This window comes from Podarcis bocagei (assembly GCF_964188305.1).
Source record: "Podarcis bocagei genome assembly, chromosome: 2".
Taxonomy (NCBI): domain Eukaryota; kingdom Metazoa; phylum Chordata; class Lepidosauria; order Squamata; family Lacertidae; genus Podarcis; species Podarcis bocagei.
In genome coordinates, this window is record NC_138126.1 from 33,469,268 (window position 1) to 33,497,075 (window position 27,808).

Consider the following 27,808-nt stretch of genomic DNA (forward strand, 5'->3'; position numbering starts at 1 on the left):
AAACCCGTGTTGAGCGTGTTCCTCAGCATGAAACTTGAAGTCCCTTTGCCTAAATTTACAAAGAGATACCATGTTTAGAAACTCCTTATGGTGCTGGCTGTATCGGCTGTCAACATTGACCGCAGCTGTGCATAGTTGTTTGCTCTCCACGCCCCCCCCCCACTGCCATGTACTGCTCTAGCTGATGAGCTGTGCCATTACCTGTGATCCCCACATAAGTCTGAATTCAGCCAGACTACTAGCTAGGAAAAGTGCAGTCCCACTCTAGTCTATCCTCCAGTTATTCATTCTGAGCAAGATAAAACTGATCTGATAGCTGTACAGTGGTGCCCCGCAAGACAAATGCCTCGCAAGACGAAAAACTTGCTAGACGAAAGGGTTTTGCGGTTTTTGAGCTGCTTCGCAAGACGAATTTCCCTATGGGCTTGCTTCGCAAGATGAAAACGTCTTGCAAGTTTGTTTCCTTTTTCTTAACACCGTTAATACAGTTGCGACTTGACTTCGAGGAGCAACTCATAGAACGCGGTGTGGTAGCCTTTTTGGAGGTTTGTGAAGACTTTGGTGATTTTTGAAGCTTTTCCAAAACTTTTCCGACACTGCTTCGCAAGACGAAAAATTCGCTAGACGAAAAAACTCGCGGAACGAATTAATTTCGTCTTGCGAGGCACCACTGTACTGACTGGATCTGAGTAACTCTGAATTCGGGTCTATTACACTGTAAAAACTTTGAACACTGAAATGCCATACAAGTGAGCAATAGCTATAAGAGTAGAGAGAGACAATGCTCAACTCCAAATCACTATCTAAACTTTCATCTATGCAGGAGCTTCTGTATGTTGCAACCCTTGAAGTTTGCTGATTCCATCATCTTTGTTCTGCCCCAGATATATTTTTACTTAGCAGCCATTCGCTGTGCTGCCACATTATTTTCCTTCCTGCAGTGTTGCTTGATGGCTAAACTGAAAAACTTGGAAGCTGCAGGAGACAATTCTTGGGACAAAAGGGTTGCTTAAAATCTCTAGAAAACAATTTTAAAATTCAAGTTGTGTGTATGATCTGTACCTTCAATGGAGCTTACTATGGAGGTATAGGATTGTAACCTAAGTCTACACCACCCAATCTCTCATCGCATTGTTTTTTTCTACTTCCCTACCACATGGGCAGCAACCAAGACAACCACAGGTCTGCCTTCTCTGGGTTGTATTCAGCTAAGTCCTACTTGGAGTAGAGCCATCAAAATTAATGAACCAAAGTTTGCCATGCCCATTTTAACTTCACTGGGTTTGTGCTAGCATTGAATTACATCCTCTGAAATTTATGTCCTGACCCTGATCGAAGGCTGTGCTCATTGACAATGGGGCTTGTGAAACTATTTCTTGATTGATTTTACTTAGCCAAGCAGCAGTGAGCATTTCAAAGCCTGTGTGCTCTTAGTGAGTTTGTGATTAATAGGGCGATGAGCAGCTTTCAAGATATGTTCATGTACAGAGATGGGGATTCTGTGGCCCTCTGGATGTTGGGTTATAATTCCCATCATCCCTGATGATGGGCCATGGCCTAGGGATGATGGAAGGCTGCAGGTTCCTCATTGTTGATACAGTCAGTGGAAAGTACACCACAATGGCGGTGAGGATAGGTTGTCTTTAGTTGTTATCCTAGGAGGCAGCTGCTGCATTGATCTGTAAATGGTGTAGCTCTGCAACTGAACAGTGATAAAATGCAATGTATCTAAGGCAGCATAAATCTGCTAGGTGGTAGCTTGGTATGTCTCAGTATAATAGAACAGTTGCCCGGCAGGATTCCTAATTTAAACTGGCATAAGTGTGACATAAATTCAAGTTTGTGCAAGCCTGAAGCATAAGCCTCTTTTGAATTTAAGGGCCTGTACTCCTTTGCCATAAGTAAAATTCAAGTTTGCATGTTATATCAGAGTCCACCTTTCACAGCAGCATGTTGTACGTGCCTGTTTTACTCATTGCAGATCTGTATTGCAAGTGTCTCCCAAGCAGGAAGAAGAAATACATTGGCCTCAACTTATAAGTAGGTTGCCATCAGCAAAGTTGTTGTGTGCCTCAGTCTTTAGGTACAGCTGCATGCACGATAGTTACATAAGGGAAGTGTGTTAAGGGGGGGGCTGCTTGCGTGTCTCTTGTGGGGGGAACAATGTCATTACAGCTTTTGCAATGGAAGTGCTGTAGTGGTGAATAAATGAGAGGCATAAACTGGTATAAAGCTGAGAGGCATAAATAAATGAGAGGCATAAAGCTGGTTGTCACAAGTTAATGAGAAAGTGGATGAATTTACACCAAGCACACGCCGCAATATATTCATTGCTTCTGGAATCCTGCAGTACTAAAAGCAAAAGATCACAAATGAAATGGACATGTACCTGTTTCTCAAAATCTTTCCCCTCCACACACAATATGGGAGAGACTTTATCTTACATACATTGCAGCGCTGTATTTCGCTCTTCAAAAATCAAAAGAGCTGGCCAATTAAGTCATTGGCCAGGCCAGCTTTTAAAAACTGCTAAATAATTGGCCAAGGGTGGATTATCACCTTTGTCTCTAGCGACTAATCTCCAGTCTTCTGCAAGGACCAGGCCTAGTTTTCTCCTCCAGCTTGTAATGAACTTGCAGTTCTGAGCTGGGCAGTCCTCCAAGCACCTGGAGTCACTCATCTAGCAAAGGACTCTGCTCTGCCCCAGCTCCTCCAGTCCATTAACAAGCTGCCCCAGCGGATATCTGAAACTGCAGTCCCATGGCTGTGCTATACAGAGGGTGGCCTTGACAGTGGGGAAGGAAAGAGACAATCAGGGATGCAGCAAGGACAGGGTGGAGCTGCCAGGGGTGAAAGGAGAGCTACTCTTCTCCAAGAGCCCGAGATGCCATGTTTTTAGACAGTGATGAAGAAGAATAAATGAAATTGCAGAAAGTGCCCCACTGTAACTTGAAGCTGTCAAGAAAGAATGCAAGCCTGTCAGCACAGCAGCCTAGGAAGTGGCGTCAAATGTTCTCCAAACCAGTTTCAGCTGTCTTCCCTGATTTGCCTTTGGGTACAGATGTAGGCCACTCACACTATACCTAAATGGATAGTCCTGATAAGACATGAAGTCTTCACAAAGACAAGCTTTGCTGAGAGCTGAAGGCCAGCTTTTATGGCCACAGGTGGTAGGGTGAGGTATCTGCAAAAGCCAATCCTCCAGAGCCCTCGTGACATGCTGCTGCTCCTCATTGTCATTTGTTTGCTCACCTGCCCTCTTATGGGCCAGAGTGGATGACTATGCAAATAATAATAATAATAATAATAATAATAATAATAATAATAATAATAATAATAATATATTATTTATACCCCGCCCATCTGGCTGGGTTTCTCCAGCCATTCTGAGCGGCTTCCAACGGAATATTAAAATACAATAACCTATTAAACTTTAAAAGCTTCCCTAAACAGTGCTGCCTTCAGATATCTTCTAAAAATCTGGTAGTTGTTTTTCTCTTTGACATCTGGTGGGAGGGCGTTCCACAGGGCAGGTGCCACTATTGAGAAGGCCCTTTGCCTGGTTCGCTGTAACTTGGCTTCTCACAGTGAGGGAACCACCAGAAGGCCCTTGGCGCTGGACCTCAGTGTCTGGGCAGAATGATGGGGGTGGAGACGCTCCTTCAGGTATACTGGACCGAGGCCGTTTAGGGCTTTAAAGGTCAGCACCAACACTTTGAATTCTGCTTGGAAACGTATTGGGAGCCAGTGTAGGTCTTTCAAGACTGGTGTTATAGGGTCTCGGTGGCCACTCCCAGTTACCAGTCTAGCTGCCGCAGCAATGTAAAGGAGGAGCTGCAGCTTTGGGCAGCCATTGCTACTCCCCAGCTTTCAGTCTAGATGGATGTGATAGTAGAAATGGGAAGGGGAACAGCTGGTAGCTGCAAGGAGAGCCCACTGAGGATGTCCTGCCAGCGGTTTCCTAAAACCTTAGGAAATCACTGCTTGTGGAGTCTTCACAGCCACCACCTCTATATCTCGGCTTTTGTGGCTGATGTACAGCAACCGGTGCTTTTTTTCTTAAAAAAATGTTTAGGGATACTCTCACTTTGACTCAAGAAAATCACCGGGAAAGGAAATGAAGCCGCCATCGGAGGTGGTAACAACGAAACTGACCAATCACCATGCTTCATACTCCTACTTCATACATTAAACGCTTGCTTCCATCTAAAACACCGTGACAGGAAATGAGGCCACCATCAGGGGTTGCAACAGAACTGACAATTCACCATGCTATTCAATGGAACTGATGATTCACCGTGTTAGAGAAGAAACTAAAATTTTTTAGTTTCTTCTCCCGTTAGATTCACAAAATGTTTAGGCGTATTCGTACCCCCAGGGAAAAAAGTACTGACAGCAACCATCCCTGAAAGTAGATGTTCATTTCTGTTGCGGTATCCTTCATCCAATAAAGATGAAAGGAGGTGTGGTTTGCCAAACACCCAACACACCTGTGCTGAAGCTGGCAGACAGAGATGCCCCACAAGGATGGGTGAGTGTAGGGGAGAAGAAAAACTCACAAAAGGACACAATATGCTTCTGTAAAGTTTAAAAGCAGAATGTGACATGACTGCAACAGGGATTTCCTGAAGGAATCTATAAAAGTTATAACATAGGGGATAATATCCCTCTGTTCTCCACCCCTACCCTCTGAAATTAAAGCCCAGCAAGCTGACGGAGACTATAGGGTGGCACTAGCCCATTACAAGAGCGTACGTGTGAATTATTAACCATTTATACTGTTTCCATTCTATCCTTTTCAAACATCACTTCAACAGGTGGCATGCTTTAAGCATTGTTCCCATGTCTTCCATTTGAAGGAAACAGGTCCTGGAACAATATGAAGCAACACTTGCACAGTCTGTGTGTTTTGTTTTGTTCTTTTTCTTTCCTTCTCCAAGTTGTTTCCTTCAGCTGAATGGGGAGTAACTACTCCAGCTCTTTGGGAAGTGGCACCTGTGCAGCAAAAATAAGAAATGTAAATGTAGGGTAGTGGGGGGGGGGGAGAGATATATCCTCATCACAATCTTCTTCCAAATGAAACAAAATGGTAACTGGGTTCAATTCCCTACCCATGGTATAAACAAAATACCCTTCAATATATATATGCCAGACACGTTGTGACAATTAATTCAATCCCCTACAAGCAATAGATGATCTCTTTACAACCAAATCCTAAAAGCGTAGTTTAGGCAATCCATCCATTTCAACAGAACTTACTTTCCACATAAATTTATTACCAGGCTCAGCATAAGTTGTTGTCTACCACAAGTACATATAGAGGGTTTTTTTAATTTTAGAAATGTCCCGGGCTTATAATTTTGCTTTTTGTGTTACTATTTTTTGCAATATGCTTGGTAAAAAGGCATTGTACTGAGCTGCAGGTGGGATGAACAGCTGAACTGACAAGCTTAGGCCATCCAGGTGATGGATGGGATGAGTATGCTGACTGTTGATTGTTCTCTAACGAGCATTGCAAGGTGCTTGTGGCTGGAAGACACTCAGTGCCAGGTGTGTGCCTCATCTGTTTATGCACACACACAACATCAGCTTGTTCCTTCCCTTCACTGAGGTGCACAGCGGCTCACAAACTGTATCTGGAATTTCTTCTATAAGGTAATTGCAGGCTGTCCTGACTTACGGTGTTATATGTTTCTAAACCCATTTCCACTGATTTTCCATTGTGGGAATATATGGATTGTGGGAAGTAGAAGTGCTGGAATAGAAGGTGTGAACTGACTACCACCCCTTTCACCAGCAATAAAAGCCCCTCATTTAACTGTCCTCAAATTGACAAAATGGACATGTTGAGGAATGTTCTCCTGTGTTGTTTTATGTGACTGAAGCTTTCTAGAATTTTTACAGTTTGGAAGGCTACAATTAAACCACTAGACTGATGTATATATAAAAAGGGAGAAATAATGATGGGCATTAAATACAATAAAATGCTCTAGCCCTGCCCAGGCTATTTGTCTATAACAGCTATTTAGTTCAAGTTAAAACTAAGAATGCTGCAACAGATCGAAAACAGAAAGCATTAAAACTGGCTCTGATTTTAGATTGCCATGTTTCTAGACAGGAAGCTAGCCCAGATGTCTTAACGTAATGAAGGGAACCGCCAGGAGGTGTAATGTATATTGCGTGACTTTCAAGCTTGGAAAATTACTTCTGAACTACCGAGGAAGACATCATTAAAAGTAACTGCTATGGGTGACCTCAGTGATTAACAGGTGCAGGACACGGGACCTGATCCAAGTGAAAATATCCAAGGCATGCAAAACACCCTAAGGATAGAGATCTAATGTGGGTGAGCTTTTCCAGCTGTGTAATTGAGAGGGGGGATTTGTTGGAAAATGCACCCTGCATCTCCACATCTTGCAATGCTCTTGGTGGCTGACACTGGAGATGCCCCACCTGGGGTCAGAAGGATTTCAGACAAATGCTCCTCCTCAAGCAACATGACTAGCGAAGGAAAAATAAGACGTACTAAATGTTAAATCTGGGCACTTTTTAGCCACTTCACTGTGTGTGAACATATATACATCACTCACATATATTGGTGCCACAGTGTGGAGAATGTAAGACCTACTGAATACACTTTATCATTAATATGATGTGATTGCCCTTTTAGGAACAGAATCAGAATAAACAAACTGTAGCAGAAGGGCCAGTGGTTACCACTATTGGGCACCCTCAGGTAGGAGATCACAGCCAACTTTCAGACCCTCTCTAGGACTTGCGCCTCTTCCTCGTTATTGCTTTCTGTTCACATGTTCCATTAGTAATGTCAGCAGTGATGGAAGCAAGGTGAAGGAGGAGGAGCCCAGCTCCCCTTGAGGGCCCACTCAAGGAGGAGGCTCACAAAGACATTTCATCCCCGCCCCCCGAGGGGGTGGGACCCCAAAGCCAGCACTGGGTAGTTTCCAATACAGTGGTACCTCAGGTTACATATGCTTCAGGTTACAGACTCCGCTAACCCAGAAATATTACCTCAGGTTAAGAACTTTGCTTCAGGATGAGAACAGAAATCGTGCGGCGGCAGCATGGCAGCAGCAGGAGGCCCCATTAGCTAAAGTGGTGCTTCAGGTTAAGAACAGTTTCAGGTTAAGAACGGACCTCCAGAACAAATCAAGTACGTAACCAGAAATACCACTGTACAGACTTAAATGCTGCAATTATAATGGATCTAAAAATGCTGACAACAACAACATTGAAAGGCGCATGCAGTGTTAATGCCATCCACCTGACAGCTGCAAAGTATGGCTGCACTCAGAGTAATATGACCATATTAGCAACACCACCCCCACCCCCACTGACATCTGCATGTTGAGCCTGAGAATATGTTGGAAGCCGCCCAGAGTGGCTGGGGCGACCCAGTCAGATGGGCGGCATATAAATAATAAGTTGTTGTTTGTTGTTGTTGTTGTCATTTGTAGTCTGATTGGTAGCCTCTCTCTTTTAGCTGAAATTGCCAGAGACTGAACCCGGCGCAAAACATGGATTCCTCCATGATGCAAGGGATCCTTCCAAAATTACTTTAGATAGCTACTATTAAAATTCTCTCTCTTTTGAAAACAATAAATGTTCCACCCATAAACATGCATCATAGTTTGGAATTTTTTTAAAAAATGTGGGTTTTTAAAATAATAAAAAATACAAAAATTCCATCATTAGTATTTACATAATATTAATGTGAGTGCACAAATGATGTTTGCATGCTTTGGATCCTAAGTCAGGAACAGAAATGAGGTCTGCCCAGTTGCAGGCCATTCCCCCTTTCCCCCCATCTCACATGGCTCAGGAGCCCTTCCCTCCAGCCTTCATGAGATATCTGCGGTGGAAATAAGGGGACAGAAAACTTTCCTTCCACGGCCATCACCAGTGGTGGTGGTGGTGGTGGAGGTCATCTCAATGGGGAGACACCACAGGGATTTTCCCTTTGGTGTCTCTCCTTCTGGGGAGAAACCTCCTTCTCCTTATTAGGGTGCAAGGACTGCACCCCCATAAGAGTGGCTGATGGATGGTGAAAAGACTGTGAGTGAGAGGCAGTACATAAAGTGAAGATCTCTCAGAGTGAGAGACTGGGTAAGAAAAGGGAAGTTAACCAGTGAAAGGTGGGAAGGTTTGTATTTTTTTCTGGTGAATGGGGAATTAAGAGTTACATTTGTTCAGAAAGGTATTTGCATTTCTTATACATTTTCTGAAGGTTTAGATCTCCTCAGGGCTGGTGCTTTTATTAGGCTGCCTAGGGTACAGACCTCAGAGGGGCACAGTACTGACCTTTTAGGGACAGTTTTATACAGATTAATTTTTTACATCTTATAAATTTCTGATAGTATTTTACTTCTATATTTTGAAGAATTTCATCATTTTTGAGGTAATTCATACATTAGAACTTTTTAAAAAGTATATATGAAATAGACTGCAGAGTTGATTGGAGGTTATGTTACATAAAAAGTGAAAATGCACTTCATTTTAAATCTTAAAAGTCACATCTTAAACTTGGCAACTTTATCAACTAAACATGCCCAAGCATCAGATACACTTCACCTGAAGGAATAGGTGACAAAATTTGTAAAGGAAAAGGCATGCAACATAATATTTTTATGTGCCTGAAACAGAGACTTTTCAGAGGCTTTAGTTTTAATATCACAGGTTTGTTCAAAGTTATTTGTGTGCTAAAACATTTTCTTTTGTATTTGAGGAAGAAAATAAAAGATTGTTGTATTACTTATTCCTGCAATTTACAAATTTAGCAGTTTCAAGTTTTGTGTATTTCATTTTTTCTACAAGACATCTGGGATCACAGAATCACAGAACTGTAGAGTTGGAAGGGACCCTGAGGGTCATCTAATCCAACCCCCTGCAGTGCAGGAATATGCAGCTGTCCCATACGGGGATCGAACCTGCAACCTTGCTGTTAACAAGTGAGCTATCATCTAACCAACTGAGCTATCCTGTGACGTTTGTGTGCAAGTACTTAGCCTTGCTTAGGGTGCAAAACAGCGTGACACGGGCACTGGATAGCCTGCTGCTGATTTCCCCCTCCCTTATTTTTTTAGGAGACTGTTGTTATTAGATGTGTATTATATTTATAGTTGCGTCTGAGATAAGCAAGTTATATGAGCTTCTGGATTGTACAGGGTTTATAAGAGTGTGTATAATTTGGCACTGTTATTACCATATATTTATTACTATGTATTGCTTATTATTCTTAACTGTATCTACATAACCATCCTAATGTTTTGTATTGTCTGGCTATTATGGGATATATTAACATATTGTTTATTATGTTCTATGTTGTAAACTGCCCTGTGGTTTATTTTGCTTTTTGTTTTCATTTTGCAAAATGTGGTACAGTATACAAATGTTAAAACTAAATAATAATAAATAACTGCAAATGTTAGCTATATATACAAATAGCTATATATACAAATTGCCAGTACATGACACCCAATTTAAATTAGGATAAGAGTAGGAGATAGGGGGACTATGATCCTATGGTTCCATATGCAGATCATTCCCTGCGGGCAATCTGCATATGGAAAATGTCCCCATTAAAGTGAATCAAAAGTTTTCTTCCAGTGCAAATTGTGGCTCTGGACTGGGACTACAGTGGAGGTAAAGGATTTGTTCCTTACCCTCTCCCTTGGTAGGGTGATGATCTGGATCAAGCGTGGTGGGTTGGGATACACCGACACTTTGTCTAAATTGAAAACCCTTGCATTTAAAGCAGGCACCCCCAAACTCAGCCCTCCAGATGTTTTGGGACTACAACTCCCATCACCCCTGACGACCGGTCCTGTTAGCTAGGGATGATGGGAGTTGTAGTCCCAAAACATCTGGAGGGCCGAGTTTGGGGGTGCCTGATTTAAAGGCTCGGAAACATAGCCTTTGCAATGTGCAATTTCACCCTTAGGATCCAGGCCATTGTCTCCACAACACACAACGTTGTCATCCCCAAATGACTCGATTTTGAATGAAAGATCTTAAGATATTGCAGTATTTTCCTACTTCCTTTTTTCACCCCATTGCACTCACCGGTTTCAGATAAGCTACGTTGCTCTGGCGAATATCATTAAGTAGCTGATCTCTAGGAGTGACTTCCACCAGAGGAGGTGGCCGTCTTCTTGGAATAGGCTTGAGTGTCTTGATCACATCTTTGAGGTTGGTTTTTTCAGCAGGCTCCACATATTCTTTTATGGTGGGTTTCCGCTGGGTTCTCTTGAGTTTCACTATTTTGAAGTCGCCGCTGCTTACCTTTTCAGGTTCTGGTTTTCTTGCAGGCTCGTTTTTCCTGCCCGCAGATGGAGCTTTGGGGACTGGTGGCATTGGAGGTTGCATCGAAGGAGGCATCACTGAAGCAGGCACTGGTCCCCCTAGCAATTCCCACATGCCAGGAGGCAACCCGAGTCCGTTCTCTAACATGGCTATTAGCTCTTTCTGCTGTTTTCGTTGCTGCTGCTTTTGCTCCTCTATCCTTTTCTGCCTCTGTTTATCGAGGTTTCTGCTGAGCAGATTGGTAACCACCATTCTGGGACCTGGAAGTTCAAAGTGATACCCTATCTTGAGCAGTGTAGGGTTGGCTTTCAGTAACCTGGCAATCTCTGTTTCTGCTTGATGGCCCAACATGCTTCTCTGGTTGTGAAAGCGTAGCTCAGTCAGCTTCTCATTGTACTGCAGACACCTCATAATTGCAACAATTCCTTTACCCGAGATGAAATTTGAATCAATATTCAGTGTGGTGATGCTCCTGTTTTCACGCAGCATGTTGGCCAAGGCAAAAGCAACATTATCATCTGCCCCCACATTGGCTAAACTGAATGTTTTGATGTGCTTATTCTTTTTCATAGCATTGACAAAGTCCACCAGCATTTCCTTGGGGATGTTCTCAATGTTGTTCAAGTTGAGTTCTGTCATGCTTGGGTCATTCTTCTGGACCTTTCTCAGGCTCTCATCTAAATTGGTTTGATTTCCTGAAGGCCTAGCACTTAACTTAATAAAACTAGTATCTACAGCTAATTTTTTGGGAATATTTAATTTTGATGCTTTCTTTTCATTATTTTCTTGTTTTTCATCTGATCCCTCTGTTTCATGTTCACTTCTGCTGTCCTCTTCACCATATGGTTTCTTTGTTCCCAGTTCTTCCTTATCTTTCTCTTCGTCCTCTTCCTCTTCATCCTCCTCCTCCTGTTCTTCCTCTCCTTCCTCCTCTTCCTCCTCCTCTTCCTCTTCCTCCTCCTCCTCGTCATCTTCTTCTTCTTCTTCTTCCTCCTCTTCACCTTCCTCTTCCTCTTCTTCATTCTCTTTATAGTCTCTTACGTCTCCATTTGTTTTCCCTGCGTTATTTTTCACAATCTGCTTCTCATTACTAATATCTGCAGAATTTTCTTCGGACTTCTCCACAGTGTGTCTCTGCAGAAAACAGAATGCTAAGAGCTGAAATAATTTAAAATAGTTTTGCCTCATCTACTAAATAAAACCAACAAACTTGATGTGACATTTGAATTTGTTTCCCCACTGTGCAGATGAGTTATTTTAAAAGAAAATACACAGTTCTAAATTCCAGTATGTACTATGCTGGAATTTATTCTTTACTTTTCACAGTCCAAATGCTCTGATGTCAATATTATTTGAGTTTAATTGGCTTTGTCTGCTACATTACTATTATACAATAACCTTTCATATGTCAAAATCTGGAAATAACTACTTCATTATTTTATAATGGGTTTCAAAATAATATACATTATTAGACTCATTCTGCAGTCAGTCTGGTTGTTCCATTTCTCCACAGATCCCTCTGGATGTCAAATGTATTGGTCTTCTGGCTAAAACATCCATTTCCTTCCACTGATTGCCCTGTTTTCCTATCCACAAAATAACTATTGTTTTAGAATTACTGTAACCATAGCATTTCTTCCTCCATCACCACATACAGGTGGACATTAAACAAGCCCCACAGGACACTGTAAAAGAACATACATGTGGGGTTTTCAGTAGTGTCTGAGTAGCGGATCCACCCCCGTCCAGCCCAGACACTGAGGTCCAGCACCGAGGGCGTTCCGGCAGTTCCCTCACTGCAAGAAGTGAGGTAATGGGGAACCAGGCAGAGGGCCTTCTTGGTAGTGGCGCCTGCCCTGTGGAATGCCCTCCCATCATATGTCAGGGAGATAAGTAACTATGCAAGCTATAGAAGACATCTGAAGGCAGCCCTGTATAGGGAAGTTTTTAATGTTTAATTATGTTTTTGTATATGCTGGAAGTGGCTGAATCAAACCAGTCAGATGGGTGGGGTACAAACACTAAAATTTATTGTGTTTTAAATTTATTTTGTATTTAATATTCTATTGGGAGCTGCCCAGAATGGCTGCAGAAACCCAGCCAGATGGGCGGGGTATAAATAAAAAAATTATTATATTATAAATTATTATAATTATTATTAGTAGTAGTAGTGACTGGCAGGGCAGAATGAGGTAGGGCAATATGGAAGTGACTGCCAATAACTTACAGTAAGTGTGAGAGGGGTAGGGAGGTTGGTGTGGTGTGGGGGCAGCAGCAGGAGGGTTGAATTGGGTCTGCAGCCGTGCCCACACTGCATCACACTTCCTGCCACTTCTCCCCTCTCATTTACAGTTACTAGCAGTGACCTCTGCACTGGGAAGCCAGGTAAGCAACCCACCCTGCTCATGTTCTGTCCTGCCATTGGCTACTTACTAGGGGGTTATTTTTACAATTTTTAAAATGTTGAGAGCAATCATAGTACACATTATTTGGTCCGAAAGACAATAAAGCTGAGATATGCTCAATGTTTAGATTTCCACTCCATATTTTTCTGGTAATTCTAAGATATCGGAATCCATATAATTTCCAACTCAGTGCCCCCTTTTCCCCTGGACCTGCTTAGCTTAGGCAGTTGTTAAAGATCCTGGTAGTTTAGTTTAATTTCCAGCCATCCTAAAGCAATTTACAATGCCTGCTAGAGTAAATTTGCCTGGCACCAGAAAGATGACAAAGTCAGCACCAAGCAAGCTTGCCTGGGGAGAGCCCTGAACAATTGGGGCGCTACCACAGGAAAGGCCTGTTCTCTCATTGTTATCCTCTATATACCTGATTATACTAAAATCTTTTTAGTATATATATTTTTTAATTAGCATGCTTTGCCGTCGTCACTTTGTCTGGCTTTTCCTGAATAATTTTAGAGCAATACTAAGCACAACACAGTCTTTCTACTAGTCCTGGTGTAATTGCAGCAGTAACTGTAAGAGTCAGTAAAATATTTAAGCAATGTCTCAGTTTCAGCCAGGCGGGGTTATGGAACCCTAATTTCAATTCTCGCTCTTTTTCTTTGTTGTCTCATATCCTTTTAGATCTACTGTATCTAATGGAGCAGGAGCAATAAAGGGTGAGACAGGTCTCCTACCCCACTCCTCTGTCTGTGCCTTTTGTTTTATTTCTCTGTTCTCTATTCTTCTCTGTTGACTAAGTCACTTCTCTCTCTTCCACTATTTCTCCTAAACCACTACATTTTGCCCAAACCTCCGCTGACATCTGACCATTTCTAACTGATTTACGCTGCTCACTTGTCAGTGCCTGGTATCTGACTTCATCTTCATCCTGCCCAGGTGAGACTCCTGAGCACTTCTATGCAGGAATAGTCTTGCGAAAAGTCAGTACACAACCTTCTCCTAAAGCAAGGCGTTTCTAAACCTTGCAATGGAAAAGCGAAGCAAAACCAAGTACACAATTGTTCCTGGCTTATTACATGTGATCCAGAGGACATTCCCCTCAGTGTTTCCCAAGCAAGGAAACATGTTTCCTCAGCACTAGGACTGAAATTCTGAGTTATTGTGAAAACATGATTCCAACTCCCTTGCATTTGTATGTTTTAAAGTATGGTTTGCTCCCCTCACTTTAATTGTTTCTCCTTTCCTAAACCACTTTGAGGTTTTGGGGTTTGTTTGTTTTTTGCAGTCAAGCAGTGTATAAATTTTATGAAATACGTAAAATAAAATAGTGGTGTTTTTGTTTTGCTTGTTTTTTTAAAAAGCTTAAAAGTCCCATATCTTTGCCTCTTTGGTATCTGAGAAGAATGAGCCTGCTACTCTGTTTCTGCTTTCCTCATAGCTTGAATTGCTTTTGCTTACACAGATAAATGTTTAAATTGCTGCTTTTAATTCTCTGTACTTCCATATTTCATTTTTGCATCTTTTGTTGTGAGCTGTGTTTAATTATAAGAGAAGAAGGACACGAATAGCTTTAATCCATCAATCAATTCTTCCAAGGCTGAGTATTATCTATTTGAACCATTTGACTTATGTTGCATTCAAGAATGAATCTCCTCTCTCCCATGGAAGTCAAGGAGCATCTTCCAGCCAAAAGACCTCACCATTTCATCTCTAGGAGGGTGTGTATATCCATCAGTTTCCAGTGCCTGCCTAAGGTGTTCCTGCACATCATACCTGCATCACACAGAAGTAAGGAAAGCAAAGGCACAGCAGCATGTATTGCTCTTCCTGTGTTAGAACTCCATTTTTATTCTCCAACTTCACACCTGATCATGTGAGCTTCTGCACTGATCCAGTAATTCATTGGGCTTAGGTCATATGACAATAATTAAAACTGATTCAAAAACCACATACCGGCTAAAATAGTTAGGAAGCACCTTCCTTTATACAAGCTCGCTTTCCCTTTAAGATCCCAGGCAGCGGCTTAGTCCAAGGGCTGTCTCTGAGACAGGTACATTTGGCTAGGATGTGGAAAAAGAACTTTTAGGTGGGAGCTCTTCGCTATGGAACTTCCTTCCCAAGAAGGTCTACTCTGTCTGCATTTATAAAAGCCAGCAAAATGCCCCCCCCCCGCAAAGCCTTGTAGCACAATTCAATTAATTTAATTATTATTTAGATGTTGCTATTCTGTGTGTTGTAGCTCCCACGTCACCACGAGAAGCATGCAGAATAGTTGCATTTCCTGTTTCTTACCTCCGATGGCAAGAGAGTGACAGGCACTCGTTCATCCTCATGCATCCGCCTTGAGGTCTTCTGCCAATACAGGTAGTCAACAAGAGATCTGTGATCAAAGTTTCCCGTCGGTGGCTTTTCAGTCTGGTCTCTCTGTATCATTCCAACTGGCACTTCAGGGTCTGGAGCCATGACTTCCATTTCACATTGTAGCTCCTTCAGTTCTTCGGGGGAGAGGTTTGCTAGGATTTCATCTTCATCGATCTCTTCGGAACAGATTTCTTCTTGGTCAGAGTTTTGGCTGAACTCAGACATGTTCTTTGTTGATGTAAGAAAAAAAAAAAAAAGACCCAGAAACGCCTAAAGGGAATTTAAGAAAGACAATAACCAGAGCTGGTTATATCTTCTTCAGTTTTATGAAACCCTCAAAGCCCCTAAGGTTTGTGGGAAAGATTTTTTATTTTTTTTGCCCGAAATTGCAGTACAACTCAATCTTAGGAGATGCTTGTGTAAGAGTGAGCAAGGGCTGGAGCATATGGTCGGTCTATATTAAGCAGCACTTGGCTGGGGGAGGAGAATTTATGGAAGTGCTGCCATGTTCTGTTTTCAGCAGCTTGTGTCAGCTGTGTAAGCCCCTTCTGACATTTCAGTACAGCTGTTGTGTAGCGCTGCAGCTTCTCCGCGGTAATTTGCTGGAGGATTCCCCCAAGGATATGAGATTTATTGGCTCATGATATATACAAAATATTTAAATATAGGGAAATGAATGCTACTCAGAGTGGCCTGCGCATGACCCTCTATACCTCATAGGTCCACTCCAAGCTTAGCTAATGCTCAGGCTTTGTGCTGGTCACCAATTATTTTCATCCTCGGCACGTATCAGTCTTCAGAAAATGATTGATTTACGATGGCCAGTTTAAATGGCACTGGCAAAGATCGCTGTATTTATTGTCCCTAGCACTAAGGAATGCCCTTCGGGCACGTGCTCTGTGGAGTCACTGACATTTTGTTTTAACAAATCAAAGGAGCTGGACAACAGAAGCATCATCTGACAATAAGCAAAACAGCTGTTATTTTAAGACAAACATTTCAGTGGAGAAAGAAACGAGGGAAAGTGCTATTTATAGACTCCCATGACCCGCAAATAAGACCTACCCTGTAGCACAGTTCCTATTTGCTAATTATAAACATTTTGTATGATAGCACTTCAACAAATGATGGGTTTTGCCTCTGCAGCTATTGCTATTGCAAGAAAATGTATGGCACCTTGTCCGGCATCACCATGAAGGCGGGGGCTTTTTTTTTTACGTAAACCTTGCGCCAGGTGCGAACACCTCTGAGGTGCCTCCGTAAGCAGAGCCTTAGCCCAGAACTAGGACACCTGCAGAAATAAAGATGCAGTAGCAGATGTCCTAATGCCTAGGGCCATGGCTTCATGAAGCCTTTGGAGATCCATCTCCATTCTTTGATCCTCAGCATTATTGGGGAGATCATCATCACCCTTGCCCAGAGGCAAATGAAGAAACTGGGGAATCCACTAAGGGGCCTTCAGCTTGTCCATAATGCAATTGGGCAAAGTGTGAAATCTCTGAGGGGCAAGACCAAGAAACCCTCTGGTATTGCCCATTCAGCTGAGGGGGAAGGGAACCACATTGGGCTTGATGCCTAGAGCAGTTGTCACTGTGGAGACTTCCCTCCTAGTTATCATCCTGCCCAGAAGCAGTCTTAGGGAGAGAAATCTCCAAAGTCCAGCATGTATTCTTTCTTAATGGGGAGAAACCCTGGGAGCACAGGCAGGAACAGGGGCAAGGCTTGGTTGGCTCCTCCTCAATTACAGGCAGGGGAGGGGAAGCAAATTCATTCACGCAAGTTGCTGCCACCTCCCCCGGGGCAAAAACTACCAGACTAACCATAACTTTTGCCCCCTGAGCCAGAGAAATCTGCTCCTTGGCCCCACTTAGGTACCAAATTTTTTTATTTCAAGTGTTGGCAACTCTTGCTCTAAGCATTGCAATAGTGAGTACTATGATTATTTTGGTTGTGCCTATATAAGCAGGCCAAACTAATTAAGTGAATGTAATTAACATTATAAGGGATGCGGGTGGCGCTGTGGGTTAAACCACTGAGCCTCTTGGGCTTGCCGATCAGAAGGTCGGCGGTTCGAATTCCCACGATGGGGTGAGCTTCCGTTGCTCAGTCCCTGCTCCTGCCAACCTAGCAGTTTGAAAGCACATCAAAGTGCAAGTAGATAAATAGGTACCGCTCCGGCGGGAAGGTAAACGCCGTTTCCGTGCACTGCTCTGGTTCGCCAGAAGTGGCTTAATCATGCTGGCCACATGACCCGGAAGCTGTATGCCGGCTCCCTCGGCCAATAAAGCGAGATGAACGCCGCAACCCCAGAGTCGGTCACGACTGGACCTAATGGTCTTTACCTTTACCTAATTAACATTATAAAAATAAAAAGAGCAGCAACGAGGGCCCTAAACAGAACCAGGATCATCAGGGACAGGGAGGTGGTATAACCCTCCCGCTCCCCTGCTGCCCCTGTTGAACCCTACCCCAAGCTGCCATTTGTATCCTAATGCAGCCTCCATTGGCACCAGTGATGCTGCGTGTAGGCTGTTAATTAAAAGGAAAGTGTCGCATGACACTTACTCTTCCCAGCCAATCCAGACTTGAACAAAAGAGTGCAGGTGTGCCCATGGCAGACCATGCAAGACTTTAGCTTCAAGTCTTACTATTAGACTGAAAACTAAGCTCTAGCAGGATATTTTAAAAGATATTTCTGCTGGAATCAGCGTCTCATTGAGGCTTGCTTTGCAAACCAATAATTTCTTGAGTTATGTAAATACAGAATGAAACAAACTGACACAGAAAACTATAACTACACAGTTACAAGAAAGATGGGCCATATTTGTTAGTTTCATAATTGTAGTATTAAGGAAATAACATTGCATGGGAATGTGCATATCAGAGTCCTAATCATGGCTGGTGGGTGTTGTTTGTTTGTTTGTTTGTTTCCCAAATAAAGCTGCTTTTGGAGGGGTAATTCAGAATTGTGGAGAGCGGCACACAGTCTTTCTCCAGCCACCACTTGTGCACTCCAAATTGCCACATCAGCTGCTTTTCCCTACAGGGTTCCAAACACGTGACTTCATAAATTCCTGTTTAGAGTAGAGGCGTGTCAGGCAGAGAAAAGGTTAAGCATCTCTTTCTCCCACACATCTTCTTCTCAGTGCTCCCCATCTTTTCCTGGGGGAAGGGTTTCCTGCTGGGTTTCAGCTCCAAGAGCTTGCACAGAAAATGAAGTTAATTCCCCCGAGTTATTTACAACAATTCCTCCCAAAATGTATTGTATACGCGCACCTTTGTACTGCTGTGACACAGTTTTCTTCCTAGTCGGTGCTAAAGACCTTGACCTTTAGGCTGAATCAAAAGCTGCTTCAGTGACATAGATCTGAACTAAAAAAGATGGGCAGGTTTTCCTTCTGGGAGAACCAAGCAACTAAGCTGGTCCAGATGGTTGCTAGGGCAGTTCCTGTTTGTTGTGGGGAGAAGAATGTAAAACTGGAATGTGGACAAGAGGTCAGACGTTACACGTCCAATGACAACTATCGGTACCCTTCAGATATGCAAATAAAATACAGAAGAGGAAAAGTGGTTGGTTGCGCTCATGGGTAGTCACTGAAGTACAGAAGGTTTTGCTTATTGCAGGTAACTATTACAATTTGCTATTTGCTGGAATTAACTCTGCCAGTACAGAGTACACATATTGACAGAGACAGTTATAACCCAGCGACAGTTTAGCAGATATCGGCAAGGTTGGCTCTGGTTTTGGGTGTCATGAAAGAGCAGCACATTGTAATGTATACAATTAATATTTGTTGTATTTTTACTTCCAGGGAGTGGAATTTGTGGGATTTTCTGCTTCAGGTGCCAAAATAATTTGGCCAGCCTTGGGTACTTGGGGAAAGGCAGGTGTTGCTTGCTGCTCAGCCTCAAGACAAGGAAATGTCTTGGAGTGGCCACTTATGGATTGGCAAAAAAGAGGAAATAAACCACCCAAGAAGTGGATGAAAGAGTAATTTCTTAAAAGGTGCACATGCTAATTTGGAAATAATTACTTAATTTAAATAGAAATAAAATCTCACCATAATGGGGAAGATTATGCCCAGGTGATTTGTGTGTGCTTGATCAGTCTGATGTCCAGGCGTGCTGCCCTCTTCAATTCTGTGATTGTATAAATGGGTAGACTGTCACTAGCTGGTGTTTAATTGTGGGCGTATTCTGCAGGGTATTATTGATGCAATAATAGTGCATTAGTGGTAGTTTTATTCTGGTTGTTTGTTCTGTGATGCCTCCCCAATGCTTCCAAATTATTGCCATCCAAAGGGGCTATAGGGCAACAAACGCAGGACAAAAAAGTTAACCAGAATGTTGTGGTAGAAAAAATTACAGGATTTCAACAGGTAGTTATGGGTTCTGCACTGACTGGAAATAAAGCAGTGTGACCACACCAAAGCTTCCACAGGCGCATACAGTACTGAAAGGAATAATGTGTGCAACCACCCTAATAGTATGAGTGCAAATGATAATGATTACACACTAAAAGGGAGGTCTGGAGGCAAAGGTGCTATCAGTATTTCTGGCACTTTACAAAATTACATAAGCTTGGTGTTCATTTTTTTAAAAAAAAACACACACAAATAAACGATCAAACGGTATATACGTATTTGACTAAGAGCCCCAGTACCTCTTTATTTAGAAACTTATCACTGTGGATTGATGAAAGAGGTTGGGACTAGAAGCGGACTTAACACACTTTTCACTGCAAAGGATTTAAGGGGTCAGTTTGTGTTTTGCTTAGGAAAGTTTGTTCTTACTTGGGTGATCTAAGAACTACTTTAAATAGCATCACCATTAGTTAAGTGAAAGAGATGGCTCGCTTCTTTTTTATTTTTAAAAAGGAATAGGTTCTGTTTATTGCCAATAATTCATTGCTGATTAGTATTTGTTCCCAACCACTGTGCTCTTTGAAAACCAGGTTTGAAAATCAATTACCAAAGACTAGGTTTGCCCACCCCATTCAGAAGCCTACAACTCAACAAATAGGATGAATGCACTAGATTTATTGTATGTCTATAATAGGTATACACTATGCCAGGATTAGCCAATACAGTGCCCTCAATATGCTGTTGGACTAAATTTCCTTAATCCATTTGCCATGCTGATTGGGGATGATGGGATCTGGGAGGCACTGTTGAATACCCCTACAGTTTGTTGTTGCTAGTAAAAAGCAAAGATAAGCAGACATGGGAGAAGTTAAAACAAGCTAACCATGTAAGTAGAGGGTGTATGGCCTTCTGTCATGGATGATCTATTTGAGAGTCCCGCATTGCAGGGGGTTGGATTAGATGACTCAATTATTCTGTAACTAATCTATTGCTACTCCCCCCCCCCAACAATATCCCATGAAGGCTATACTGTATGTTAGGGCATGATCCAAGCAAAACTGTACAAGACTAGGGACCATAAACTTCAATGGAAGAATTCAGCATGTACTTGCTTCCTCTCATTACAAACCAGTTTTATTTGGATGTGCTGAATTTAGAGCGGATTTCTCTTTTGCAAATTAGACTAATTATTGGGTTGTGCCATTGTTTGCCACTTGACTTTGCTGTCTACCTCCACTTTTCTACATAAGTCACCCACCTGCTCTACTTTTCTAAGGTGTTTTAAGATTGAAAGAAAAGGGTGAAGTGAGATTTAAAAATACTTGTTTGGAAATGCTCGATCCGAATCAACTAAATTAACATATTTGTCTTCCGCTCTGCTGTTTCGGATAATCTGCTGTTGATTGATTACACCAGAGGTTTTCAACCTTTTTGAGTCCACGGCTCCCTTGACCAACTACATTCTTTCTGTGGCACCCTTGTGGCAATCAGGAGCCAAGTTATGTCAGCCCTTGCCTGCAAAGCTGGCAGCCTCTCACCCTTTTCCGTACACCCTCCCTTGTGGAGTAGTCCCTCATCCTCCTCTCCCCTCTCCTTGGGAATCCTCTGGGCAGCCAATGCTGCCGCCCCTGGTCTCTGAGCTGCCACCCCCTGCCCCAAAGAGAAGTGCCTGGGAAGCCTCCCCTGGCCAGCCCCAAACACACCATTCAACTGGGGAGCTTGTAGCCAGGGCTGCTGCAGCAAACAGCTGTGCAAGCCTTTGGGAGGCAGAGATGCGAGAGGCATCACAGGAGGGAGGGAGGGAGGGAGGGAAGGAAAGAGCGACAGAAGCCAGTATTGCCCGCGGCACCCCTGACCATCATTCAAGGCACCCCAGGGTGCCATGGCACACGGGTTGAAAACCACTGGATTACATTAATAATTTGTTTCATCCCATCCCAAGAGCTCATTTTCTATAAAAGTATAATTATTATTCTACCTATTCCTAGCCATCAAAGGCTAGATTTCAGTCATGTAACATGTAACAAGTATATTTCAGCATGCCCACCTATGTATGGTGCCTAGAAAGGGCCTCAGTAAATAACCCCTCAAAAAATCACAATGCATGCTCTTACTGTTCGGTTTCTGTGTGCAGTGGCTCAGTGAACACACACCCTTAAATATCCCCACATTTCATTGGCAACCAGGACTGGACAAACCCCCCCCCCCCAATTCTAAACAGAGGGGAGGTGCAAAAAGCTGCTCACTGTGAGGAAAGGGTGTCTGGTGTAGCTGTAGTTAAGTTTGCAGATGATACAAAGGTGGTTGGTTTAATCACTGCTGGAGAAGGGGAGGCGGCCTATAGGAAGGAATTTGAGCAGTTGGGGGAGTGGTGCAGGAAAAACAACTTACTCCTTAACTTAAACAAAAGAGATTATTGTGGACTTTAGGAAATGTAAATTGAATATTCAGCCACTTATTATTGAGGGGAAGTGCGTGGAACAGGTCTCGGTGTTTCGATTTCTGGGAATGGAGTTGAGAGATGACCTAACCTGGGGAGAAAACAGCAAAGACCTGGTGAAGAGAGCACATCAGAGGTTATATTTTCTGAGAATTCTCTGGAAAAACAATCTCTCAAAGGACCTGTTGATGGCATTTTACCACAGTACTGTGGAGAGTGTATTAACTTATCATCTGTGTGTGTGGTTTAGGAGCTGCACAGTCAGGGAAAAAACAATGCTGTCCAGGGTTGTAAAGACTGCAGAGAGAATAATTGGGTGCACTCTTCCCACCTTAGATCAAATCTATGCTGTCAGGTGCCATAAGAAAGTTGCAGAGATAGCGCAGGATAGTGCGCACCCCAGAAATGATCTCTTTCAGCTTCTGCCTTCTGGAAGAAGGCACAGGGTTATAAAGACTATGACTAGCCACCTGAGAAACATTTTTTTCTACCCAAATGCAATTCTGGTTTTAAACGTAGTATAAGGAGTCGCTATAGCAGTATATTGTATTTTAAAATGAGGTTTCAGAGTTTTTAGGGGTTTTTTAATGTCTTATGTAGGTTTTTCAATTTCATTGTTCTGTATGGGACAATGACAATAAAGATATTGTATTGTATCGTAATTTAATGCTGGTGGGGAGTTATGCACCAATTTCTCTGTTTCTGCTTTTTAAGATGTACTGCCAGCCATTTTAGGTTACACCACACACCCATAGCAGCCATTTTGTGACTGGCACCTGTGGGTCTTTCAAAATTCCAAATGTGCCTGTTGGCTGCAAAAAGTTAGCAAGCCCTGTGAGTCTAGGCAAATTCCGAAAGTGGTAAGTCCCAACCCTGATGAGCATAAATAGGCCCTAAATAAAGGGGCTATTTATTTGATATAGTCAAAATGTGACTAATTGCTCAACCTAGAATTTTGCTTTCTGGTGCTTATGCCCAGGACATATCATTATTATAAGTGGTACCTCTGGTTATGAACTTAATTTGTTCCGGAGGTCTGTTCTTAACCTGAAACTGTTCTTAACCTGAAGCACCACTTTAGCTAATGGGGCCTCCTGCTGCTACCACGCCGCCACACAATTTCTGTTCTCATCCTGAGGTAAAGTTCTTAACCCAAGGTACTACTTCCAGGTTAGCAGAGTCTGTAACCTGAAGTGTTTATAACTCGAGGTACCACTGTATTTTATGCCTGTATAAGCACAACATCAAACTTTCTTGTCCTGTTCTAAACACCAGGATAGTCGTCCATAACGCAGTCCATAAATGGCTTCCTGATGTTATCGAATAAATCAACTGTGGTCTCTCGCTGGCATCTTATTCTCTCAAACCATGCCATTTGGGTCACTGAAGCGATCCATTCACCACTTGCAAATCTCCTGCTGATTTCTTGTCTGTAAATAAAGTACTTAGCTGCCCTCTTATATTTCCCTGATCTGCAACCGTTCCATCTTGAGGCCACGAGCTTGTGTGATCTGCTAAGTTAAGGTCAAGCCTCTTGTTAGGGCCTCTGCAGAGGAATTATCGAGGGAACACGAGATATTGTTGGCACATAAGGAACAGCAATTTTGATTTGCCATTTCCATGTATTCTGCCTTATCTCTGGTGGAACTATAATGGAAGAGCTGCCTTCTAAGATGAGGCCTAAACTTGTGTTCACTGGTAGCAAGCTATATTCTGGAAACTGCCCTGAGACCTCTGGATATATGGTGGTATATTATTATTATTATTATTATTATTATTATTATTATTATTATTATTATTATTGGTGTGTGGCTTTGGTTTTTCATAGTATTGCTTGTTTAATATTTCAGGTAAGACTATTACCAACCTAATTTTAAATGTATTTTGCACTCTTACAGAATGGTTCTGTGTAATACAAAGTGTAATCATACATATATTAATTCACTTAGCCAACCCTATCTTCCTATTATACTTTCCAACATCATCCTCTAACACCAGACAGAGGATGCTTCTAAACATTCATCCTGATTAGACATTGACTATTCAATGAGCAGTCATTCTGATCTGTTTGCAGGGAGGTTAGCCAATGTTGTGTCAAAACAAGTGCTATCCTACACTGTCTCATGGCATTCCTCATTGCAAAAAGTCCAGCCTTTTGCTGAAGTGGGTTTGTCGCACAGGAGCTGCAAATGAGCTTTAATTGCGCAATAAGAGTTTGCTGGTATGTGATTGAATAAGAGTTTGCTGGTATGTGATTGAATTCTGCACCCCCCAAGTGACCTGAGCCATCCCTAACCTGTACCAAACATGAAGATACAATGAGAAACCGTGTCAAGTTCAGTAAATGAAATTTAATTCCTCTGTAAGTGTGTAAATGGTTGTATATGTTAGAACCCTCGTTTTATTTAACATAAAGAATTGTAAATCTTTTTTGGGTTCTTCCAGCCATCCTCAATCTACCTTGTCAATCCTATCGAATCTAATCCAATTTTTTTGAATAATTTAAAAAAGAATATTTGGCCAATCTTTTTGAGAGATTTGTCTTTAAGGATGGATGATATGACAGGTTTTTTTTTTTTTTTGTTTTCTTTCATTTTTCCAGTCTTACATTTGGTTCTCCACATTTTTCACACAAGTGTGAGATTACTATTTTTTTAGTTCTCAGGAAAATTCATCAGATTTTAGTGTCAATTTCTTCTTTAATATACACATATTTGTAGGCACTTTTCCTAATACAAACATTTTTCCAAAGTGATTTGCCCTAATATAACACATTTTGTATGTTATTTTCACAAATGTGTGCACACTATGTATGTGCACACTTTACCCCAGTTCCTGCATTCTTTACAATATTTGGATGGAGAACAGCATTGCAAAATTCAAAGATGTGCAAATTTAGGGTGGCTGTGATCACAAAATACAAACTTGGGCCCTGTGCTTGTCATGTGATGCCCTTCTTTGTCCCCCACTCCTCGAGAGATTCCGTGGTGATTCCTGACTGTGGAATGCTCTCCTCAGAGAGGCTTGCCTGGCGCCTTCATTATAGGTCTTTAGGCTCCAGGCAAACTCATTCCTCTTTACCTAGGCTTTTAGCTATTAAATAATCTATGGCCTGTTACCTGCCTCACATAAGCCTCAAGAGCCACCCTGAAAGGGGGTTCAGATGAGCTTAGAATTCAGGCAGATACCTGAGTTCCAACCAAGGTAGAACTTTGAAATCTAGCACTTAGAATTAAAAATGAAGCTGTTTGAGCACTAGTCCATGGGTAGGCAAACTAAGGCCCGGGGGCTGGATCTGGCCCAATCGCCTTCTAAAACCAGCCCGCGGATGGTCCGGGAATCAGCGTGTTTTTACATGAGTAGAATGTGTGCTTTTATTTAGAATGCATCTCTGGGTTATTTGTGGGGCATAGGAATTTGTTCATTCCCCCCCCCCCCCATCAAATTACAGTCTGGCCCCCCACAAGGTCTGAGGGACGGTGGACTGGCCCCCTGCTGAAAAGGTTTGCTGACCCTGCACTAGTCTAACAGCAGCATTCTGTTAGTCTTCTGCTAGTCTTCAAACGCAGCCTCACACACAACATATTGCAGTAGTCTAATCTGCAGATTATCAGAATATGCAGAATAGTTTCCGAGATATTGCTGTCTAGGAGCCATATCTGGCATACCAGCCGTAGCTGGTGGGAGGCACTTTGTGACACCAATGTCATTCAAACATCCAAAGACAGGACCACGTCTGATGGCAATCTCAGCAGATACACACAGGCCAGAGTTGCCCAATGTGAGCATATCTCATTTGCTACTGTCCAGCACCAACAGTTAAGAAATTAAATATTATTCAAGGGTTAGGCGAAGGTAAAAAGACCATCCAATGACTGTCTCTACATCATCAAATTCCTGAGTTGCTGAATATACTTGATCTGAATGTATAATTCTTGAACGTCTCCCTATATACCCGAAGCTAAGATTAATTGAACAGATTTGTTTTGAAAAACTTGACAAGCTCAAGCATTTATGCTTTAGCAAACCTGAATGAAATTCTGGGAAGCATCATTACTGACATTAGTGATAAATGTCTCTTAAAGATGCCCCATAATTTTAGCGTAAACTGTCATGCTAACAATTTTTCACTTGCTAGAAAAGGCATATCAATTTTTAGAACTAGCAAGTTACACAGGCGTAATGAAAATGGTTTATTTTATGGAACTGTTTATAATGTGTGATTGTCTAACATACAAAGAGTGTTTTATGTAGAATGCATTACTGCATAATGTGAAGAATTTATGGAAACAATAGTTGTCAATTTCCCCCAAGAAAACGGCCCATGTTAAGTTTGTTCGTATCATTTTATGTTTTTTTATTCCTTTATCAGAGAGGCATCAGGCAATACATAGACTCATAGAATTGTAAGAATTATTATTATTATTATTATTATTATTATTATTATTATTATTATTATTATTATTTATTTGTACCCAGCCCATCTGGCTGGGTTTCCCCAGCCACTCTGGGCGGCTTCCAACAAAGACCAAAAATACACTAGAGTTGGAAGGGACCCCAAGGGTCTTCTAGTCCAACCCCCTGCAATACAGAAATCTCAGCTAAAGCATCCATGACAGTATATTTCTCCTTTGTTCCCTTCAGTAGTTTTGTCATATAAATTGTGACTTTTATCAACATAGTGCTTTACTATTGAGGAAGCAAAAAACATAAAATAAATTCATGTAAATACTTTAAATACTTACTGTATTCAAACATACATCTTCTGATTTCTTAGCCCATAACTGTCAGACATATACATGTACACACAGACACAAATACCCCTAGTATTTCCAGGTTTTTCTCCGTAAACATGAGGTCTAGAAAATTAATCATAAAAACAGGGGAGATGGTGCGGGGAAGGATTGTCAAGCTCAACTTTCACCATATAAAAACAACCTTAACACTATAGCAAAAGCAAAAGTGTGAATACTAGGGGTATATAGGCAGTGATCCTCATCACTGGATATATTCAGAAGTAGGTGCCATTGAAATGAATGGAATTTATTTCTACGTCGGTATACATAGGATTGTAGTAAGATAAAGCTAAAGGGGCCCCTGACCATTAGGTCCAGTCGTGGCCGACTCTGGGGTTGCGGCGCTCATCTCGCTTTATTGGCCGAGGGAGCCGGCGTACAGCTTCCGGGTCATGTGGCCAGCATGACTAAGCTCTGGCTAAGTTCTGGCGAACCAGAGCAGCGCACAGAAACACCGTTTACCTTCCCGCCGGAGCGGTACCTATTTATCTACTTGCACTTTGACGTGCTTTTGAACTGCCAGGTTGGCAGGAGCAGGGACCGAGCAACAGGAACTCACCCCGTCGCAGGGATTGTAGTACTGTCACCTATAAAAGGCATAACTTTCAGTACATCACATAAATCCGAGCCATTAAGGGATGACTTTCAGAAGAGACAGTATGGCATAGGAAACACCAAAGCGAAGCAAGTATTTATGGTTTCTAATGTAAGCACTTACCTACAGCGTGGGCAGGTATAGAGATCCCAGGCGAGTGGGCCACAATAGCCTTTTGCTCAACACCTGTGCTGCATCTTTTTCCAACTCTTCAGCCTTCAGTTCTACCTCCAGACGAAGCCGTGTCAGATGAAAGAGCAGCAGCAACCAACATGTTCACCTCCTCATGTGTCACCATTTCAATCCTAGGTAGTGGGGTCATCAAAACATGCCTGAAGTGCCTCAAATGTTGAATGGGTTCTATTTTTAAGATAACTGATGGGACAAGTGCTGACTCCAAATACTTCAGAGCAAATTCTGTCCCACTAGTCTTTCATTTAATTTTTTTGCTGATAACCCCCTCCTTCATTTATTGCTCTCTCCGTGGTGCCAGAACTTTAACCGGAGCCAACTGGAGAGAATGTACC

The 27,808-nt window shown here is 42.3% G+C and overlaps 1 protein-coding gene across 2 annotated transcripts; it reads right to left on the reverse strand.

The window, feature by feature from the left end:
• Nucleotides 1-4,573: 4,573 nt before the first annotated feature.
• LMOD3 (leiomodin 3) lies at nt 4,574-27,808 on the reverse strand. 2 transcript variants are annotated; one of them, XM_081184215.1, is made up of 4 exons: nt 27,409-27,808; nt 15,018-15,356; nt 10,081-11,454; nt 4,574-4,995 (listed from the first exon to the last, which is right to left on the reverse strand). In XM_081184215.1, exons 2-4 carry the CDS (start codon nt 15,309-15,311, stop codon nt 4,969-4,971), a joined length of 1,695 nt encoding a protein of 564 aa, XP_081040341.1. In that variant the 5' UTR covers nt 15,312-15,356; nt 27,409-27,808; the 3' UTR covers nt 4,574-4,968. The 2 variants fall into 2 exon arrangements, with proteins under 2 accessions (XP_081040341.1, XP_081040340.1); XM_081184214.1 differs by having other exon boundaries at nt 27,405-27,805.

Excerpts from the sequence above, each read along its gene's own strand:
- LMOD3 (XM_081184215.1), bottom strand. The coding sequence starts at position 15,311 with ATGTCTGAGTTCAGCCAAAACTCTGACCAAGAAGAAATCTGTTCCGAA. Across the intron at positions 11,455-15,017 it reads TCACTCTCTTGCCATCGGAG|AGACACACTGTGGAGAAGTC; the intron begins GTAAGAAACAGG and ends TGTTTTCTGCAG. Across the intron at positions 4,996-10,080 it reads ACGTAGCTTATCTGAAACCG|GTGCCACTTCCCAAAGAGCT; the intron begins GTGAGTGCAATG and ends TTTGCTGCACAG.